General features: G+C 37.3%; 1 protein-coding gene across 1 annotated transcript; it reads left to right on the top strand.

Annotated features, from left to right (window-relative positions):
• Window positions 1-8,857: 8,857 nt before the first annotated feature.
• Window positions 8,858-15,274, top strand: ccr10 (chemokine (C-C motif) receptor 10). The gene is given in 4 exon segments (XM_053341905.1): window positions 8,858-8,896; window positions 10,152-10,254; window positions 10,257-10,310; window positions 14,133-15,274. Coding segments are annotated over 4 exon segments (1,338 nt in total).
• Window positions 15,275-18,178: the final 2,904 nt, after the last annotated feature.

Genomic DNA, 18,178 nt, shown 5'->3' on the forward strand with positions numbered 1-18,178 from the left:
CTAATAAAGTTAATTAAGTACTTGCACATAATAAAAACTGAGGTCAAACATATAATTTAATTTTTCTTTGAGATGAGAATTTGTGAGACGTAATTACTAATTTCTCTACTACTATTGCTGTTACTACTAATAATAATGTGGCCCTTTCACTATTAATTAATCTGCTGATATTCTGAGTTGACAACTTTGTCTATAAAATGGCAAAATATACTGAAAAATTAAGAAAGAAAGGCTCTACATAATTGCATTTTAAAAGCTGAAACCAGCACATTTTTGGCATTTCTTGCTTTAAAAAAATACCTTATGATATTCTCCAGGACACACCAGTCTTCTGTGATGTTCAGCATCACATTGTAGAAATCGTTCCCACAAATTTCGCGGCTGTATATTAGCAGTCCATCCTCATAGCAGTGTTTGAGTCCATCTGGAGCTATCTCTTCCTGATCCTGAAAACTCTCTGCAACGTTACAACAGACGGTACATCAGCTTGGCTCAGTCAGGGACACAAAACACAGCAGTAACACATACACAGAGACAGCATTGTATTTCATTCAAACAGATGAAATGAGTCATAGATTAATTTTGGTGTAGCTTCTTTGTTTGAATTCACTCCAGTTTCATAGAGTTGCCAGCTCATAAAGTAGCTCAGTAGAGCGATTTTCTGTCTTGGTTCGTACCCAAAAGTGAAACTAGATTGCTGATAACCTGCCACATAGTTTGTTAATGTTTCAACTTGTTAATAAGCGTTTTCACAAGTACAGGAACTTTAAAGGCGATGATAAGAACGGGAGTTTCCTCGTGAAAGAATAAGTGGAAAAACTCACCATCATCCTCCGTGATAACAGTTTTGTTTTGAAGTTCATCCCTAAATTCATTCAGCTTATCTGTGTCCAAGCTGCGTGTCACATTTTCTGGTTGAGTCACACCTGCAGACAAACATTGTATTTTTCTTATGTTAGCATTATTGTCCTCATTTACTGAATGAATTATGTCAAAACCAAGTGCTGATAAGAAGGGGAGTTTCCTCATGCAGAATAAGTGAGTGAATTATGTCAAATCTACATCTACTAGTGTTGAGACTGCTGCCATGTCAAAATTATACATTAATACCAATAAGAGTAACAGATCATTATACATTTTTAAATATATCATGATTTGATTTGATTGTCATTTTCAAGCAGTAATGCCTAAAAATCAGTGTCTCTAGTCTCTGTTCTGGTTGTAAATGGGACTATTTCTCTTCTTCTCTGATAATACATTGAATATAGTTTGAAGCTGTCAACTTGGGTTCAGAGAAACTTTACACCATTGAACATTTTAGTGATTCATCATTGCATAGAGAAAAAATTCAGCAGGTTAATCAATATTGAAATAGTTTTAGCTCTGAACTGTGAAAAAGATGAAGTCTTACTGTGATTGTTGGTTGACACTGTGAATGTTTGGTTCACCTCAACGTTGCCGAACGCTCCCTCCGTCCTGTTGACTGTTTGTGAATCGACGACACCTGCAAACACAGATTCAACAAATCATTTTTAAACAGCACAAGAAGAATTCCTGCACATTTTAAAATACACTCACAGTCACACCATCCTGTAAAACAAAAAAATGTCTTCAGCCTTTTCCTCCATCAATCCCACACACGGGGAAAACAATAGACACTGGTGGAAACATGCTGTAAAGCCAAAAAAACAGGAAATACCAATAGAGTAAAACACCATTCACTGTCCTAAAAACCCACATAGAACATGAAATTAAATGTGTGCGTGAAGTCGAACACATACCGATGATCAGAACGGGGAAGAGCAGGTACAGGATCATGTTGGAGAGCAGCGGTAACCTGCGAGGCCCGTCACTGACCTGAGGTGCCATTTGTGAGCTGAACATCTGAGAGCTGAGGGGGTTAAGAAAGAAGCCCAACCCTCTTTATCTTAGCACAGCTGACCGTGTGTGTGTGTGTATGTGTGTGTGTGTGTGTGTGTGTGTGTGTGTGTGTGTGTGTCGTGCTGAAATATGCTTGATACAGACAGATACAGAGCGAGAGAAGAACAGCAGATGAAGGAGGGATAATTACATCTGATCATGAGTTAATATGTGAAGATTGAGATAGACAGGGAGGAAAATGGAGGAATAAGTACATTACATTACAATCACATCTGTTTTTTTTACTTTTTTAATGTTTTACTCAACACCAATTTGTATTTTATCTTCTCTAACACTTGCGAGAAGGTTGTTGCTACTGAGGTGGAAACTTCCCCCATTAACTTCCCTCCGTGTTACTCAACAGATTTTGTTATTAGTGGACGACATCAGTTCATAGAGACCATTTGAGAAACGGAAGCTAAACAATGTTTGCTATTTAAACTTGATAAACGATGGAAACAATTAAAATGTCATCAAAGTAGTTGCTAACACTTATGAGTCTCTTATCAAACCATCTATTCCCACTCCTTTTTATCAGCAAAAGCAGTGGAAATCATAAAGTCACCAGCTTCTTATTCTTAGCCAACTGTTTCTGCCTAAAATGCCATGCAGCAGATTAGATCACGTATAGCTAATTGTGTAACCGCTGAAGTAAAAACTGTCTGTTCTGTCTCTTCTGTTGTTTAAAGGCCCCTTGATATTTGCCCTGTCTGAGGGAAAAGTTCATTACAGTGAGAGAAACGTCCAAAACGATGCCTCCAGAAGCTGGAACCAGACGGTAAAATAATGAATCAAAAGATTATCAAAGTATTTTCAAATGAGTTTCATGCTGTAGTTAGTCAACTAAATGTTGCAGCTGTAGGCAGATTAATTGATAATAATAGTAATCAGTTGTTTAGGAAGCTAATATAAAACACAAGAGCACCAAATGTGTATTAATCTGCAGTTTAAAATCCCAACAAATGAACTGTTTTCCTCTTTTCCATTTAAAATACAGTAGCCAGCTGTTCTATGAAATAAGCTATATTTGTGACTCATTTGTAAAAATGTCTTCAGTATCTGGGGCAGTGAGAAACCAGAAAGTAGACAAATGAACACATTGTTAGTTTTGGTCCTTTTTCTCTGATTTGTTGCGCTTCATGGTTAGAAGAGCTACTACTACTACTAATTATTTTCTTTATTAATTAATCAATTTGTTTTTGTGTTGATAAAAAATGGAGAAAAATAACAATCACTGTTTCCCAAAGTTCAAATTGACAAACTAGTATATCATGTTTGTCCTGACCAACAGTTCACAACCCAAATATAAATAAACCAAACCATCTGGAATGAGATACTTTTCGAAACTTTGAACAGTACAACAAACAGCTATGATTTTTATCAGTTTTTCAGTAAATAAAGGGAAGTAGTGGTATGTCCTCACTCTGTTCTTGTGGACACTGACATAAACACATATTGTCACTGTGATATATCTCCTAATTGGAGAGGGGGACTGTACTGATGTTGGTGGTGATGTGAGCAAATGGGGCCAGTTTCCTGCTGTTCTTCAGATAGTTGAAGAAAAAACACTTAAGGGATTTCCTCCTTCATGTAGTAGCAGCGAAGGCGGCCGCCCGGACAGAGACGAGGCAGACGGCCAGACGCTTCCCAAACACATAAACAATATCTCAATTGGCTTACTGAAAGCTCTGACATGTCTGCAGCAAATAATGATGCACGCACCAAATAGACTCTTGAAACATCCAGGTTTTCCCATGTTTTGTGCAAAAAATGTAAAAAAAAAAAAAAAAAAAAAGATGTGAGAAATGTGACACACAGACACACACACACATACACACCACTAAAATGCAACTACTTCCTGTGCTTTTGTGGTTTTTAATGTACAGGAAGTAAGAGCCCTTTAGTAATAGCTTCTGTCTACACCTTGGCCCGCAGAGGCAGGAAGCCACGTTCTGGTATTCGGAGAGGGGAGGGGGGAGGGGGTTGGGGGGCTTGCTGCTTGTTGAAAGATGTTCAGGAACTCTGTTGGAATTCGGAGCTGCCAGTAAAGGATAATGCATCATGATCAAATAATGTCTAGCCGTGACGCTTTCTACAACACTTCCTGTTGTTTCTGTATGGACGAGACCAAAAAATGTCATAGTCACGATGTCACAATAGTCAAATTAATCGATTTAAGTTGCCACCTATTAAATCAATGGCCAGCTGTCTTGATCATTTATTATTTTGAGTAATCTTTTAAGAAATAAATGTTCAAAAACTGTGATTCCAGCTTCTCAAATGTGAATAATTTCTGTTTATCTTTGGGTTACAGACACGAACACGTCACGTTGGGCTTTAGTAAACAATGATCGACACCATTTTCTGACATTTTATAGACCAAACAACACAATGATTAAAGCTGCAGTTGGTATCTTTGAGGAGAGAGAGGACTTTAGCATCAAATTTGAAGAAGTACAACTGTCAGATCCCTCCCCCTCCCTCTCCACTGTACTCCTGCCCTGCCTCCAAAGTCCCGCCCCCAGAGGAGGCTGACGTGCACGCGACCACGGGTGTGCACGTGATCGGTAATACATGAACTACACTCCACACAGCTAGATAAAAAACGCTTTACAGTGACTTTCACATGGCTATACCTTACCCAGAAACTCTGAGATATGAGCTTGACCGAGCTGAGGAGGAAGGGGGAGGGGCCTGTGAGGAGGAAGGGGGAGGGGCCTGTGTGCGTGAGCAGTGATAGACAGCTGTCAGACACTCCATCAGACACAATCCTGGCTCTGATTTGGGTCTTTTTGTCCGGTCGAAGTGGATTCTGGCAATTTGCAGTAGGAGCAGTAGGCGGGGCTAAATGAGCCTGTTGTTTGTTTGTTTTTTTACAGATTACTAGTTTCATGTAATGCCGTCTTTACATCTAGTCTTAGCAAATATGACAAGACTACCAACTGCAGCTTTAATCGATAATGGAAATGAGTCAGATTGTTGCTGCCCTAAATACAAGAGTAACAATGGATTCTTACAGTAACTATTAAATTTCAATTCAGCAATTCAGTTTTTTGCATTCCTGTACAAGTAAGACGTCAATGTGTTAAAATTCGTAATCAGGACAGACACAGCTCTTTGTCTCAAAACTTCCTTTTAATATGTTTTTTCAAGCATTAGACATGTGACTCATTACTCCAGTAAGCTCATTTCCAGTTAGAATGAAATTAAGGAGAATATTACCCACAAACTGTACGAACACATAGACTTTACGAGACTTTAGAGAGACAGGCTGACACATGGCTGACTCATAACACATTGAGAGAATTACACAAACTAAACATTAACACATGCAAAGTCTAATCAAATGAACCACAACAAACCTTGTTTCACTGAGAGAGAAACCCTCTTTAAAAGACCTGTGTGTGTGTGTGTGTGTGTGTGTGTGTGTGTGTGTGTGTGTGTGTGTGTGTGTGTGTGTATTTGAAACTACAAGAGAAAACACAATAAAGAGTGACAGAAATGAAAGACATGACTGAATATGAAGTATTTCAGTGTATATTTTAGTATTTTATAGGGCTGGGCCGATATGCTTTTGTGTCGATTCGATTCTCTAACGATTTTTGGGTCCTGGTTCGATTTAAATTACGATTCTGATTAAACAAGTGTTGCGATTTTATATTTCAATGATTGTGATTTTCTTTCCTTAAACAAGAACAGGTTGAACGAAACACTTGATAAAACATCATAAGTCATATTTACTAAACACAATAATACACACATCACATCAGTTTGTGAGATTTATTTTTAAAAATGTGCACCTGCCCTCACAAAAAACATTCTCATCCGCCAACATCTTACAATAAACTAAACTGCTACATTTAACTGCTCTTTAGAAAAAAAATAAAAAATTAAATAAATAAATAAATAAAAATCGATTTTTAAAAATCGCCAGAAAAAAATCGCGATAAATATAAAAAATTTTTTTTTTGGCCCAGCCCTATTTTAAATGCACTGTCTATGTAAATAAATAAAAATAAAAATCGCCAGAAAAAAATCATGATTAATATAAAAATCGATTTATTTGGCCCAGCCCTAGTATTTATATCTAATTACTAAGGCTAGGTATCGAGTCTTAATACTGTGTAGCCAATATCGATCTAAAACTGTCATTAAATGGTCAGATTTCTTTGATCAGACTTATTTAATCAAGTCCAGTTGTCACACAGCTTGATTTAGATAATATTTAACATTGTGACTTCTTTGGTCATTAAAAAAAGAATATTTTGTAGAAAAATCTGTTTATATTTCTTAAAGAAAGGTTTACAAATGTATAGTTTTCATACTAGACTAGAGTAAAATCAGATTTTGTATCAGCACAGACAAATGGTATAAATTAAGCTCCGAAACTAAAATGCTGTAAATAGTCACTGCACAAAATCTTTAAACTATGACACCATCTCTGTCTGAAAGCAAAGCCAGTGCTCGTCTCTTCACACCTTCAGCTAATCTTTTTTCACAACTCCACATTGAGATGATGCAAGGATTGTAAAGTCTATTCTGGTCTGGCCTTGTCTCACCTATTCGTTGTTTCCTTTCAAACATATGAAAACAGCCGTAGTGCTCTGAAGAAGCTTCCTGATGACAAACTGCCCCTGAAAGAAAGATTGATTTATTTTAGATTTAATGAATAGAATAAACTCTATGTCTCTTTATCTACAGTTCACCTGGACTATGTGTTGGAAAGTCCACCATTACTTCAGTGCTGTTGTGTTTTTGTTTTTAAACCTCATTTTTACTTTTTAAATTACATATTTTTACAAAAAAATTAAAATCAGTAAAGATTATGACATATATTGCTATGAATGTTTTAGAATTACTATTTCATTTTAAGATTTATTAGAAAATAAATAGTATATGACCCTCTCTATAGCTTATACTCATTTTTATATTGAAAGGGAATTCATTAATACAAAAAACAGAAAATAACTTGTAGAGGAGAATATACTATAAACACAATACAGGGAAGTAGAAACGGCAACAAAGAGAAATCAAAAAAGAGGAATAGAAATTGACAAATATGCATCTACCACACACACACACACACACACACACACACACACACACACACACACACACACACACACACACACACACACACACACACACACACACAACTAATCCTAACTAAATTAAACCTGAGACAACAGAAAGGTTTTCAGTTTGCAAAGAGAACGATCATTGCAATTAAACATCCTGAACATCCGAAAGTGTATTATTTTGTCCAACCAACTGTCCAAAACCCCCAAATGTTTAATTTACACCAAGAAAAGCAACACTTTCTCATATTTGAGAGCTTTGTAATGGCATTTTTGACTTAACTGTTCTTTTATCAGAATGGTTACCAACTAATTTTCTGTCAAGTGATGGGTTTATAAAGTTGTCATTGCAGCTCTACAGAGAACACAACTAGAAACATCCTCACCAGATCTGGGTTTTTAGGTACAGTTAGAAAACCCGCACCTTAAGAAGTGAGCAGATCCAAAGTGAACCAGGGAGACAAACCAGTAAAAGCTTTAATGGTGATTCTGTGTTTTACTGGGAGCCACTGAAGTGATTTTAATTAGTGAAGCATGTTAAGCCTTATATAAGCCTTGTAAAAGTTAATTTAAGAGTCACTACCTCTCCATATCATCACAATTACACCTCAACGCTTAGACTGTTGACACAACAAGTACTATAATGATATTATAATAAGATAATAATGATGATATCACAGTATTATACTACATAATGTAATATTATATCATGGACAGATGATTTATTCAATTAATTAAAATGTACTAAAATGGGCTAAGTATCATTATTGGGATATGAAATTACCTATATCAGGATATGAGATGTAAGTCGCCAAGCCCTATATTATATAAGACATTTAATCTGTGTTATTAAAATGTGTTGTAGTATGTCCTAAACCGTGTATAATGTACTAAATGGTCAAAATATGCAGAAAACATTTCAATTAATTAATTAAAATTACACAAAAATGTCAGATTTTAGTTTGAGCTTTGATGCATCTTGTCTTTTAATCTGCAGATTTGGGAATTGAAAGGTAAATGCCAAATTCAACTCCATTAACCTATTCATACACATTTTTAACAATTCAAGAACACAACTTTGGATTTATTGTATTATTGTAGTGAAATAACCCTTTTATAAATGATTCAGAAGTGATGAATTGCTTTTGAACTAGCTGTAAAGCATTCACAAATCATTAATTAACCTTTTAAACCTTTTTTTCTAAATTGAGTACTTAACGAAAAGAAATATATCTAAAATGCGTTCACTATGTGTCCTTAAGGAGGAAATACTTATCTGTAAAATCGAGTACTTTTTAAGTAATAATTAGTTTTTTATAAGTGGACCAAAGTAATCCGCTAGATGTGAGTAGGAGTCAGTCATGCCAGTCATTCCAGGGAGCCAATCACTATTTAACTCAGATTTGTTGTGTTCACAGGTTGAGTAGTAGGTCACCGGTTTCACATCAGTTTGCAGAAACCACACATACAAACAAGCAAGGAGGGTAAAAACTACAGGTTAAGAAAAACCACACAGTGGATCAAGGATTATCAACACGTCCGCCCAGCTGTCAGCATGAAAACGGTTCCCATCAGCCGAATCAGTTCACATCAAGTCAGCGTTCGTGTTTCTCATGCCCTCTGCACTGATGCCAACCCCTGAAACAAACATTGTGGTTTGATGCTGACTGTCGTTAACATCTCTGCAGTGATCAGACTGCACATATGCAGTGTGTGAATTAGCGTCTGGGTTAATGAGGCACGAAACCACACTTTCACCAAACGCAGACATTAATTAACATATTATTGTCATCGTCATCGTCTTTGTAAAACTTTCCCTTTTAAATTAAGTGGAAAGTTGTGCTGCAGACGCTGTAGATATGTCCAGAACCTTTGAACACATCATTATTGTAAATACGGTAAGAGGCTTTCCAATTGCTTATTTGAGTATGCTTACTTATTGCTTATAAGTTAGTTCCAATAGTTCAAATCGTTGCTGCCAATAGTTTCAAAATAAAGGCCGTTTTTTTGTGCAATATCCATGTTACTGTTAACATTGCCAGCGTGCACACCTTTTGGCCTTTTGAAAAACTTCCAGATTTCCTTCCTGATAATTTTAAAGCAAAAAGCATGGATGTTCCTACTCTGATCTATGCTCTCATTATAAATGTGTGGGGATGTATTTAGATTATGTAGATTGTTTCATAAAACTCACACTGAACACCTCTTACTCAAAAATAAAAACTGTATCCTCGTTTCAAAACAGAAAAAAAACCCATTACACAGTCCATAACACTGTCTGTACTGTATTATGGAGATATATATATACTGCTTTGTCAGGCTGCATCATTGCCATAGAAACCATGGTGCCATTCGATGCTTTACACAAGACATCTAAAAAGCATTAACATACTTCCCTTTTCATTTTTTTATAAACTGTGGCCATATTTAACAACTTCGCTTGAGTTTAAAGTGAAAAAACTACCACGACACCAGATGGCAGAATGTGTTTGCTTTGCCGTCTGCAGGCCAAAAGTTGCTCATGTCAGCTCTGAACTTCCGGTTTCCGGCTGTGCACCTTTTATTATAAAACAAACAAACAGAAGTTACAGCAATACAATCGTTTCTCTGTATGAGTGATGACTCCTGTAACTTAATCTTAATAATTCCTAACTACATAAAGCTTGAACTCAAAAAGACTCTTAGGTCAGGGGTGCACTCACAGGTTATGGGAGGGCACGCCTGGATGCTTGGATGCCTGGAGGGGTTTGGCTGGTGGGTTAGACCCCTTATGTGGCGACTCCACAAAATACCCTAAACCTCAAAAAGAGGTCGGGTAACGGTTGTGAACTGAGTTTACCAGTCACACCCAGATTTGTTGTTGCACTTTTTGTCCGCCCGTTGAACCTACAGCTTGATGCCTGTACAAAGGACAAACACTGGCAAATAGACAGTCTGTCAATGTAAGTGTTTTAGGCATGCCAGATACATGCAGTGATGGTGATAGATATCTGTTGACTGGTTGCAACATTTTCAGGATGCAGCTGAAGCGTTTCTTGATTAGATTTGGTACTAGATACGACATTACCCACAGAGCTAGTCTCATAGATATGAAAGTGCTAATGGAGCAGCAAAGTTTCAGACACTTCTTGATGATGCAAACAACTATCGCAGGGGTATGTCCCGGTCAGCAAAACACAGAGCTGGTTTCATTGGTTGGAGGTGGTTCAGGCTGAGCCTACAGGCTTGTTTTTAAGAGTGCCAGCCTCTCAAGTCTCTACTACAGACAAAGGAGGAGGACCTGGGACATGTTTAACATCTCAAGCACCACTGGTAGGTAACTTATGGGAAAATATGGGCAGTTATGTAATTAAATTTTTTTTTAAATGTCCGCTATAAATTGAAATTAAATATATAGACATAGATAAAATTAAAAATAATTATGATAATACTTTTTTTATGCCTCTTCATAATCATGACTGAGCTTAAATGTAACATTTCCATTTGTACATGTTTGATCATTATAAGATGATTAACTCATTATAGATTATAGCATCTGTTCTTTGTCACTACAGAGCAAATCAAAAAGCAAAACTGTGTGGCAGTGTGGTTGGGGAATCATCACATATGACTAATAATCATATGATTTGAGCACTAAACCTAAAAAAAGTCTGTTTGTCAAATTATTTCAATTTATTCCAAGTTAGTCTAAGTGTACAACCTGGGATTTGCTGACTTTGAATGTTAATAGAAAATATGATTATGACATTTATTTTGAAACAAAATAATGAACGTTTGAGAATAAACCTCAAACTTTCAGACATAACCATTATGATTTCCTGACTGCTAAACAAAACTCTCCTCTGGTGTGTCTGGTATGTATATTTGTCACATACAATATTGTCAGTCATGAGAAGTGGTAGTGACACACTTCTCACATCTTACCCCACTGTATTGGGAAAAAATGACTGAAATATGTAGCTGCTACCCACTCAAACTGTACAAATACATGCAAGGCTACTGAATTTCACTTTCTATTGATTGTAATAGAGTAATATTTCCTAACATTGTGATATAATGTACAGTGTGGTTGTTAATAAATGAGGGGGGGGGGGGGGGGGGGCAGGTTTAAAATGTATAAAAGAAACCTGAGAACAACTAACAATAATGACAATCTAATTAAGTCAGACAACCAATATTAAAAATGTAAAAAAGAATAAGTAGAAACTATTAGAAGAGTTACGGTATAAAAGAAATCTGATAAAGTTTAGAAGTCTAACCACAGAGCCGTTTGCAGATTAAAAGTAAAAAAAAAAAAAAAAAAAAAAGTGAACGAAGGCCGCATCCAGTCTTGCTATGATAAGGAATATCCGCTAGAGCATAATGATTAGATTGTGTATTATAATTACAAGATTTAAAGTAGTGGAGCCTTTAACCACTAACCAATAAAGCCTTTTACGGTAAACATCATAAGATCCAGTATTGCATACGGAGAGCGAAACTTATAATAAATAGGCATGAATTAACAGCTTGAGTGGAGACGCGAAGGTGCGAAAGTAGAAGAGCTGGGATTTCAGTGCACGATTGAACAGTCTGAAGATGAGTCAGAGGGAAAGGAGACGCAGGATGTACAAGATAATGTCATCAGCATAACAATAGACATTAAAATACATTGTTTTAGTCACAGTTAAAGCTTATTCACATTTGTTGTAAGCAATAATGGCCCAGTAATAGACCCCTGGTGGCACTGGTGTTACAGATCTTAAGAGAGCGAGGTTCAACTTTTGAGATGTAAGTTAAGATTGTGTTGCTATGCTCGGAAATGATATCTCGTATTAAACAGATGGCAGCTGCAACACAAAGGCGAAAACCTGACTATTGACACAAATATGAGCGAGCAAAGGTGCAGAGTAGTGAACTAATTGAAGATTCTGGTAGTTTTTGTTCAGTACTTGAAATTTCACTGTAAAAATATTGCCTTGTTGTAACTCCTAATGCTCACAAAGAAGTAACTGTAATCCATATGATCACATTAGGAACTGTTTTCTAATTTGGCTCAGCAGAAATCATAACCCAACCTTGACTCACATATATATATCCTCTGTGAGGAGACATTTCCTCCAGCTGCCTGTAAAATATACCAGCAGGCCTTCCTCCGGTTGTTTCTGATAGATCTATTCATCCTTTTTCAACTTAACTGTTCAATTGGAAAAGCTTCTCAGTATAACTTGAAATCAACAAAACATGGATAACATAGCTTTAATTTTACCTGCGTCTAAACTAAATTGCTGCTCATTTACCTTTTATTACTGTACATAGAGTAGAGCAATACTTTATAAAAATAAGAAATAAATATCTCTAACACGCTACACTGATCTGCTACACAGCTACACAATTTTTTCCTCTTTACTGTTGTTCCTCTTACCTTTTAAGGGAACCTCCTTAATGTCTGTATCCACCGCTAAATAAAGAAGTTAAAGAGGAATTAAAAAAAATATATATATCAGAAAGGAAAGAGCATAATTTAACATGTGAGCAGCCACAGCAAGTGACAGAATAACGCAGTGAAAGCTGAAATGATAAAGATTGAATTAGGAAACTGCCTATAAAGGCTCTTAGCACGCGACACTGACTGATCTGTAGACCTTTATGCTACCCACAAATTTCCCCTGTGCCAACAACCTGGTGCCAGTGTCACGCAACCTGGTGCAGAAGCGGCAACTTTTCAACTGAGGAACAAAAGCTGCAGATGTCTCACTTTCAATCTGATTGTAAAAAAATCTAAAAAGCTGGTATTTGCATCCTAATATAATGAAAAGAATTACTGTATTGTGCCCAAAATCAACCCAGGCTTTGTGTCTGAGAGTACAGCGTGGGGTTTTAACAATAAGAGGTTGTCACGCAAGTGTGTCTGGCTGTGGCATTTAGTAGAGTGACTCAGAATAGGAGAGCATGTATGAAAGTAACACTGTTTAGATAAGCTTCTGCTGCACTTCTAATACTGACTTTTAGGTGATAGACTCATACATTTCATGGTTAACCAGCTCTCTCTGTTGTTCTCACCTTGACTCGGCATGCCGGTGCAATATGGCGTACACATGTTTTCAATATGCTGCAACACACTCGATGTGACCACATTAATGACGGGGAAGAAAGAAACAGCTGTTACTGTCATCCTGACAAAAACTCCTCACAGTTAAACGTCTGACTTCTATACTGAAAAACCCTAACATACCCAACTACAGGATGTGTTAAATGACTAAATACTTTATCAATATTTAGTCATTTAACTAAATGACTGAATATTTAGTCATTTAGTTAATTATGACTCATAAAAAAATAAACACAACTTCAGTGAATGTACTTAAAGTCTGGATAAGTAAATCTGGATAAAACATTACAATAATTATATTAGTATGATGTTTTTCACAGTTATTTTAAGTACGCGTGCTGTGCGTGCTGTCGCAGTTAGATGTGCCAAATTTATATAGGCTCGGAGAAAATTACCTCATTGCTTTCATCCTGTGTTACTTTTATACTGGCTTACCCCTGTTCTCAGCAAAACATCGGATACACATTACAGAAGCTCTTAATGTGCAGGATAGGTTTTATTAAGCCCAAACTTTTAATAACAGTGGGTTTTAAAGTTATTAAAAAACAAGCCCATGTTTTTTATCAACCATTTAATTCAGTTGGACTCTTCTTAAATGTACTATACATTTGAAAAAACTAATATGAAGCTTCAGCCGTCCAAAAGAGTCAAATTAAGTAGATATCTTTAATCATTACTGTCTTTTTAGAGCCAAAGTTCCTCTTTTTGTTACTATACTTCCACCACAGCTCAACAGGGAAACACAAAGAGGGAATTTTATGCTAAAAAGACTGTAAATGTGTCCACTTGATATGATTAACTCAGACTGCTGAAGCCTCATATAAGCTTCACATAAACTTTTAAATGACTGTGTGGACACATTTTGGGCCCCTTCATTTACACTGAAAGCACATTTTAAGGGGATATTTTTAATAGGAGGAATGATTACTTGTTTTAACATAGATATGAAAAGTTGTGAACTTATCCTTTAATGCTGACCTTAGCTGTAACACACTCACTTGTTTACACATAAACCTGATTTGTCTTAATTTATTCTCCACCAGCAATGGAGTTCTACGATCATGGTTTTCATGATGCTGATGACACCGTTGACTATGCAAACTACTCAAATTGGAACGACTCCATAGACCCTACTGATTACGACCACAACTCATACTGGTGTGAGGCTGGTGACCATGAGATGACCATCAAAATGTTCCAGACTTGTGTTTTCTGCCTGATCTTCCTGGTGGGCGTGATGGGAAACTGCCTGGTGATCGCCACCTTCGCTTGCTACCGCCGCCTTCGGCTTCGCTCCATGACTGACGTCTTCTTGTTCCACTTGTCGCTGGCTGATCTCCTCTTGCTCCTCACCCTCCCATTACAGGCCGTGGATACTAACCTGGGTTGGATCTTCTTCACGCCCCTCTGCAAGGCCACGCGTGCATGCTACGCTATCAACACGTATAGCGGCCTGCTGCTGCTAGCCTGCATCAGCGTTGACCGCTACATGGTGGTGGCCCGAGCCCAAGAGATGCTCAGGTTGCGTAGCCAGATATTGACAGCCGGGAAGATAGCTGCTGTCTGCGTGTGGCTTTCTGCAGTGCTCCTCACCCTGCCTGAAATCCTCTTCTCTGGGGTATCTGGATCAGGCAAAGATGCCTACTGCGGAATGATAGCGGACAGAAATGTCAAAAGGATCACCAATGTTGCCATCGTCGTCGTCTTCTGCCTGTCCTTCTTAGTGATGGTGGCATGCTACTCGTCGATCGCTAGAGTGCTGTGGGAAGGGAACGCACATCGGCGGGGGAAGCAGTGGCACCGGCAGCGTACCTTGAAGCTGATGGTGGCTCTGGTGGTGGTATTTCTGCTCTTCCAGCTGCCGTACACCGTGGTGCTGTCACGTAAAATGGCGGGGCAGTTCTGCGACCTCCTGGTGGAGTACATCACATGCTCCTTGGCGTACACCCGCTGTTGCCTTAACCCAATCCTGTACGCCCTGGTAGGCGTGCGCTTCAGGAACGACGTGAAGAGGCTCATCCGTGATTTAGGCTGCCCATGTAAGAAGCATCTGGTCGCACTGACTTTGAGCTCCAACTCAATCACCCCCTCTTCACCTGCTCTCACCATGCTCACCGTGCTTTCCCCGCCAACATCCCCTGACCGCATCTACACAAGCAACGAGATGTTTTCAGTAACCAAGTAATATTTCAGGACTATGAACTTTCCCCTTTTTGATTTTTGTGTCTCTGTATTATTGATTTGTTAAGCCAGGCCCTCCTACTGGATATTTCTTGGAATGGCTAAATGAATACAGGTCTGTTTGTATATCTTTGCTTCTAGATTGCCTTCTTTAAGTTGGGTTTTTGAGACGTTTAAACATTTTTCAGCCTCACTTTAAGAGGTATACTGCTGTAATGTAATGTATTGTAATGTAATGTTTAAAAAGGTGAAGCTGAGGGGGAAAAAAGGGTTTTGAGTTTTCAGGCAAACTGTGATATGTTGTAAAGCCTTGTAGGCTTATTATTCAACCTCCAAAAAATCCATATATATCTTCAGTATGATTAAGTACTTCAGTAGTTATGGGACTTAAACATGGAGTGAGACATAGTAGGTGGTTATGTACAGTAAATACAGCCTGTTCAAATATACAGTAATGAGTGAAATGTATATATTTTGTATTTTAAGCTTATTAAATATATGTATAATTTGTAGGCACAGGGTTAATGCGCAGTGCCAGTTGTTTTTCTGCAGACCTGATTATTCGTTGTAGTCTGTTCCTGTCCTGTTTGGTTTCGCTCCAAACCAGATAGTGATGGATGTGCAGAGAACAGACTCGATGATCGCGGTGTAAAACTGGATCAGCAGCTCCTGAGGCAGGTTGAACTTCTTGAGCTGGGCAGGACCTGCATCCTCTGTTAAGGTCTTTTGGATGACTGTGTTGATGACTTAGTGTTTTCTTTTTTTTCCAAATGGTTAAATAAAGTCAGATTCTTATTTTTATAATGGAAAAAGTACATTTATCTTTAGCCAAGGCTTGCAATGGCCACCTCTAGCATTAGATGAACATCAGCTCTCTAACTTTAACTGTATTATTTTATTTTTTTAATGGTAAAACAAAATGTCCAAAAAGTCAGTCTGGTGTTAAGTCAGGTTTGAATAAATATGCAAATGCTGTATTGTGGCTTTGTACAATGGTTTGGTTGTGTCTTGTTGTCAAAGTGGATATTAATGTGGTGAAAATGTTGTTTATACAATAAAATAATTTGAGCCTATCGTGCAGTCATCTTCTCTTTACATGTCAGCAAATATCAGGATAAAAAAAGTAATCTGTCAGTTTGTAATTCGTGTTGCTACGACTACGATTAGTTGGTTTTCAAAAGTGTTGAGGTTTGATAGTCACAATGCCAAATAGAGCCAAAAATAGTCTCATTTGGCAGTAATGGTCACACGTTTTTAAGTCCTGGGGGTTTTTCAAATATCAGGTGACAAAAAGCAGATGGTCAAGTCAGCTTTTCTGCAGCTTCTCTAAAAAATTGTTGTCACAACTTCATTTGTGGTCATGAAGACAGCACTTTTATTTCAGGGAACTGATGGTAGGTTTCATATGCTTTGGAAACTAGAGCTGAGAATGACATCACACCCAAGTTTGAAGCGTACCCGTTCAAGAAGTTCGAAAAACAGGTTGTAGCCATTGTTAGCAATACCGGTTGATAAAAATACATTTCACTATATTCTGTGCATACAAACACCGTAGCAGCATTTTCCAGAGATAGAAGTTGGACAGTGCTGTGTGTACGACTGATTTAATGAGACACAAATAAGACTGAAGTGCAAATAAACAGAATATTCCTACAACGTTTGCACTGTTGATGCACAGGTCAGTCATCTTGGATTTTGAGTTTGGGGTTGATGAGATTCGTCCAACCTTCCCGAGTTGGAAATCCTACTTCAGGGGGCATTCAAGTTTAAATTTTTCGCCTGGGAACTCATAAATTCCAGACTTCTGACTACAATGCAACGCACCATAGACTTTTATTGAACAACAATTAGGTGACGTTTTACTGTCAGATTGACACCTTGAATAAGAGGTAGAGAGGCTCAGAATGACCAAATACAGTTATAAGATTTTCACTGGTGTGTGTGTACATCGGCTTATAAACAACAGATGTTCCATACAGCTTTCTGCCGTATCTCAAACTTCTAGTAATTATACTTGAAAACCTTTTAAAGGACAGGTTCACAATTTTTCAAGTCTGTCGTAAATCAATAGTCCAATTATATAAACAGGGAAAGAGGTTTTCTTCACTGTAATCATTCCTTCTGTTCATGCTGACAATTCAAATATCTTTAAGTATTGTTTCATTGCAAGTGATGGTGGCCAAAATCAAGAGTGTCCACACAGTCATTTAAAAGTAGATGTGAAACTTGCATGAAGCTTCAGCAAGTCTGAGTTAGTCATATCAAGTGGATATCTGACACATTTACAGTATTTTTAGCATCAAATTCCCTCTTTGTTTCCCTTTTGAGCTGTGGTGGAAGAATAGTAACAAAAAGAGAGACTTTAGCACTAAAAATGATTGTAATGATTAAAGATATCTACTTGATTTGACTCATTTGGACGCCAGAAGCTTCATATTAGCTTCAGATAAACTTTTGAATACATTTTTGCACAGAAGGAGGACTGTGGATTTTGTCCTCCATCATTTACATTGTAAGTACATTATGAAAGGATCCTCTTCTAATGGTCAGTATGAACAGGAGGAATGATTACAGCTAGAAAAACAGGTTGATGTTCATTTGGGTCTAAAATTATGAACCTGTCTTTTAACCACAACCATAAACTGACCTCATTTCTAATCAAACCCTAAATTTAATCCTGAACCACAAACAAAACTAGACTGCTCGTCACACTTTTGTACCACCTGAAACTATATTATGTGAAGATACATTACATTTCTAGTATTGTTTAATTTCTTGTTTAATTTATTGGTTTCTCAAAGACCATTAAATATAATTGTTTGTTTTTCTTTTTTTTTTTTTATCCACTCACTGATTTTGAAACTAATATGAAGCTTCATCATTTTGAAACTTTGGTGCAAATTTGAAA

The sequence above is a fragment of the Scomber japonicus genome, chromosome 20, assembly GCF_027409825.1.
Source record: "Scomber japonicus isolate fScoJap1 chromosome 20, fScoJap1.pri, whole genome shotgun sequence".
NCBI classification, from domain to species: Eukaryota; Metazoa; Chordata; class Actinopteri; order Scombriformes; family Scombridae; genus Scomber; species Scomber japonicus.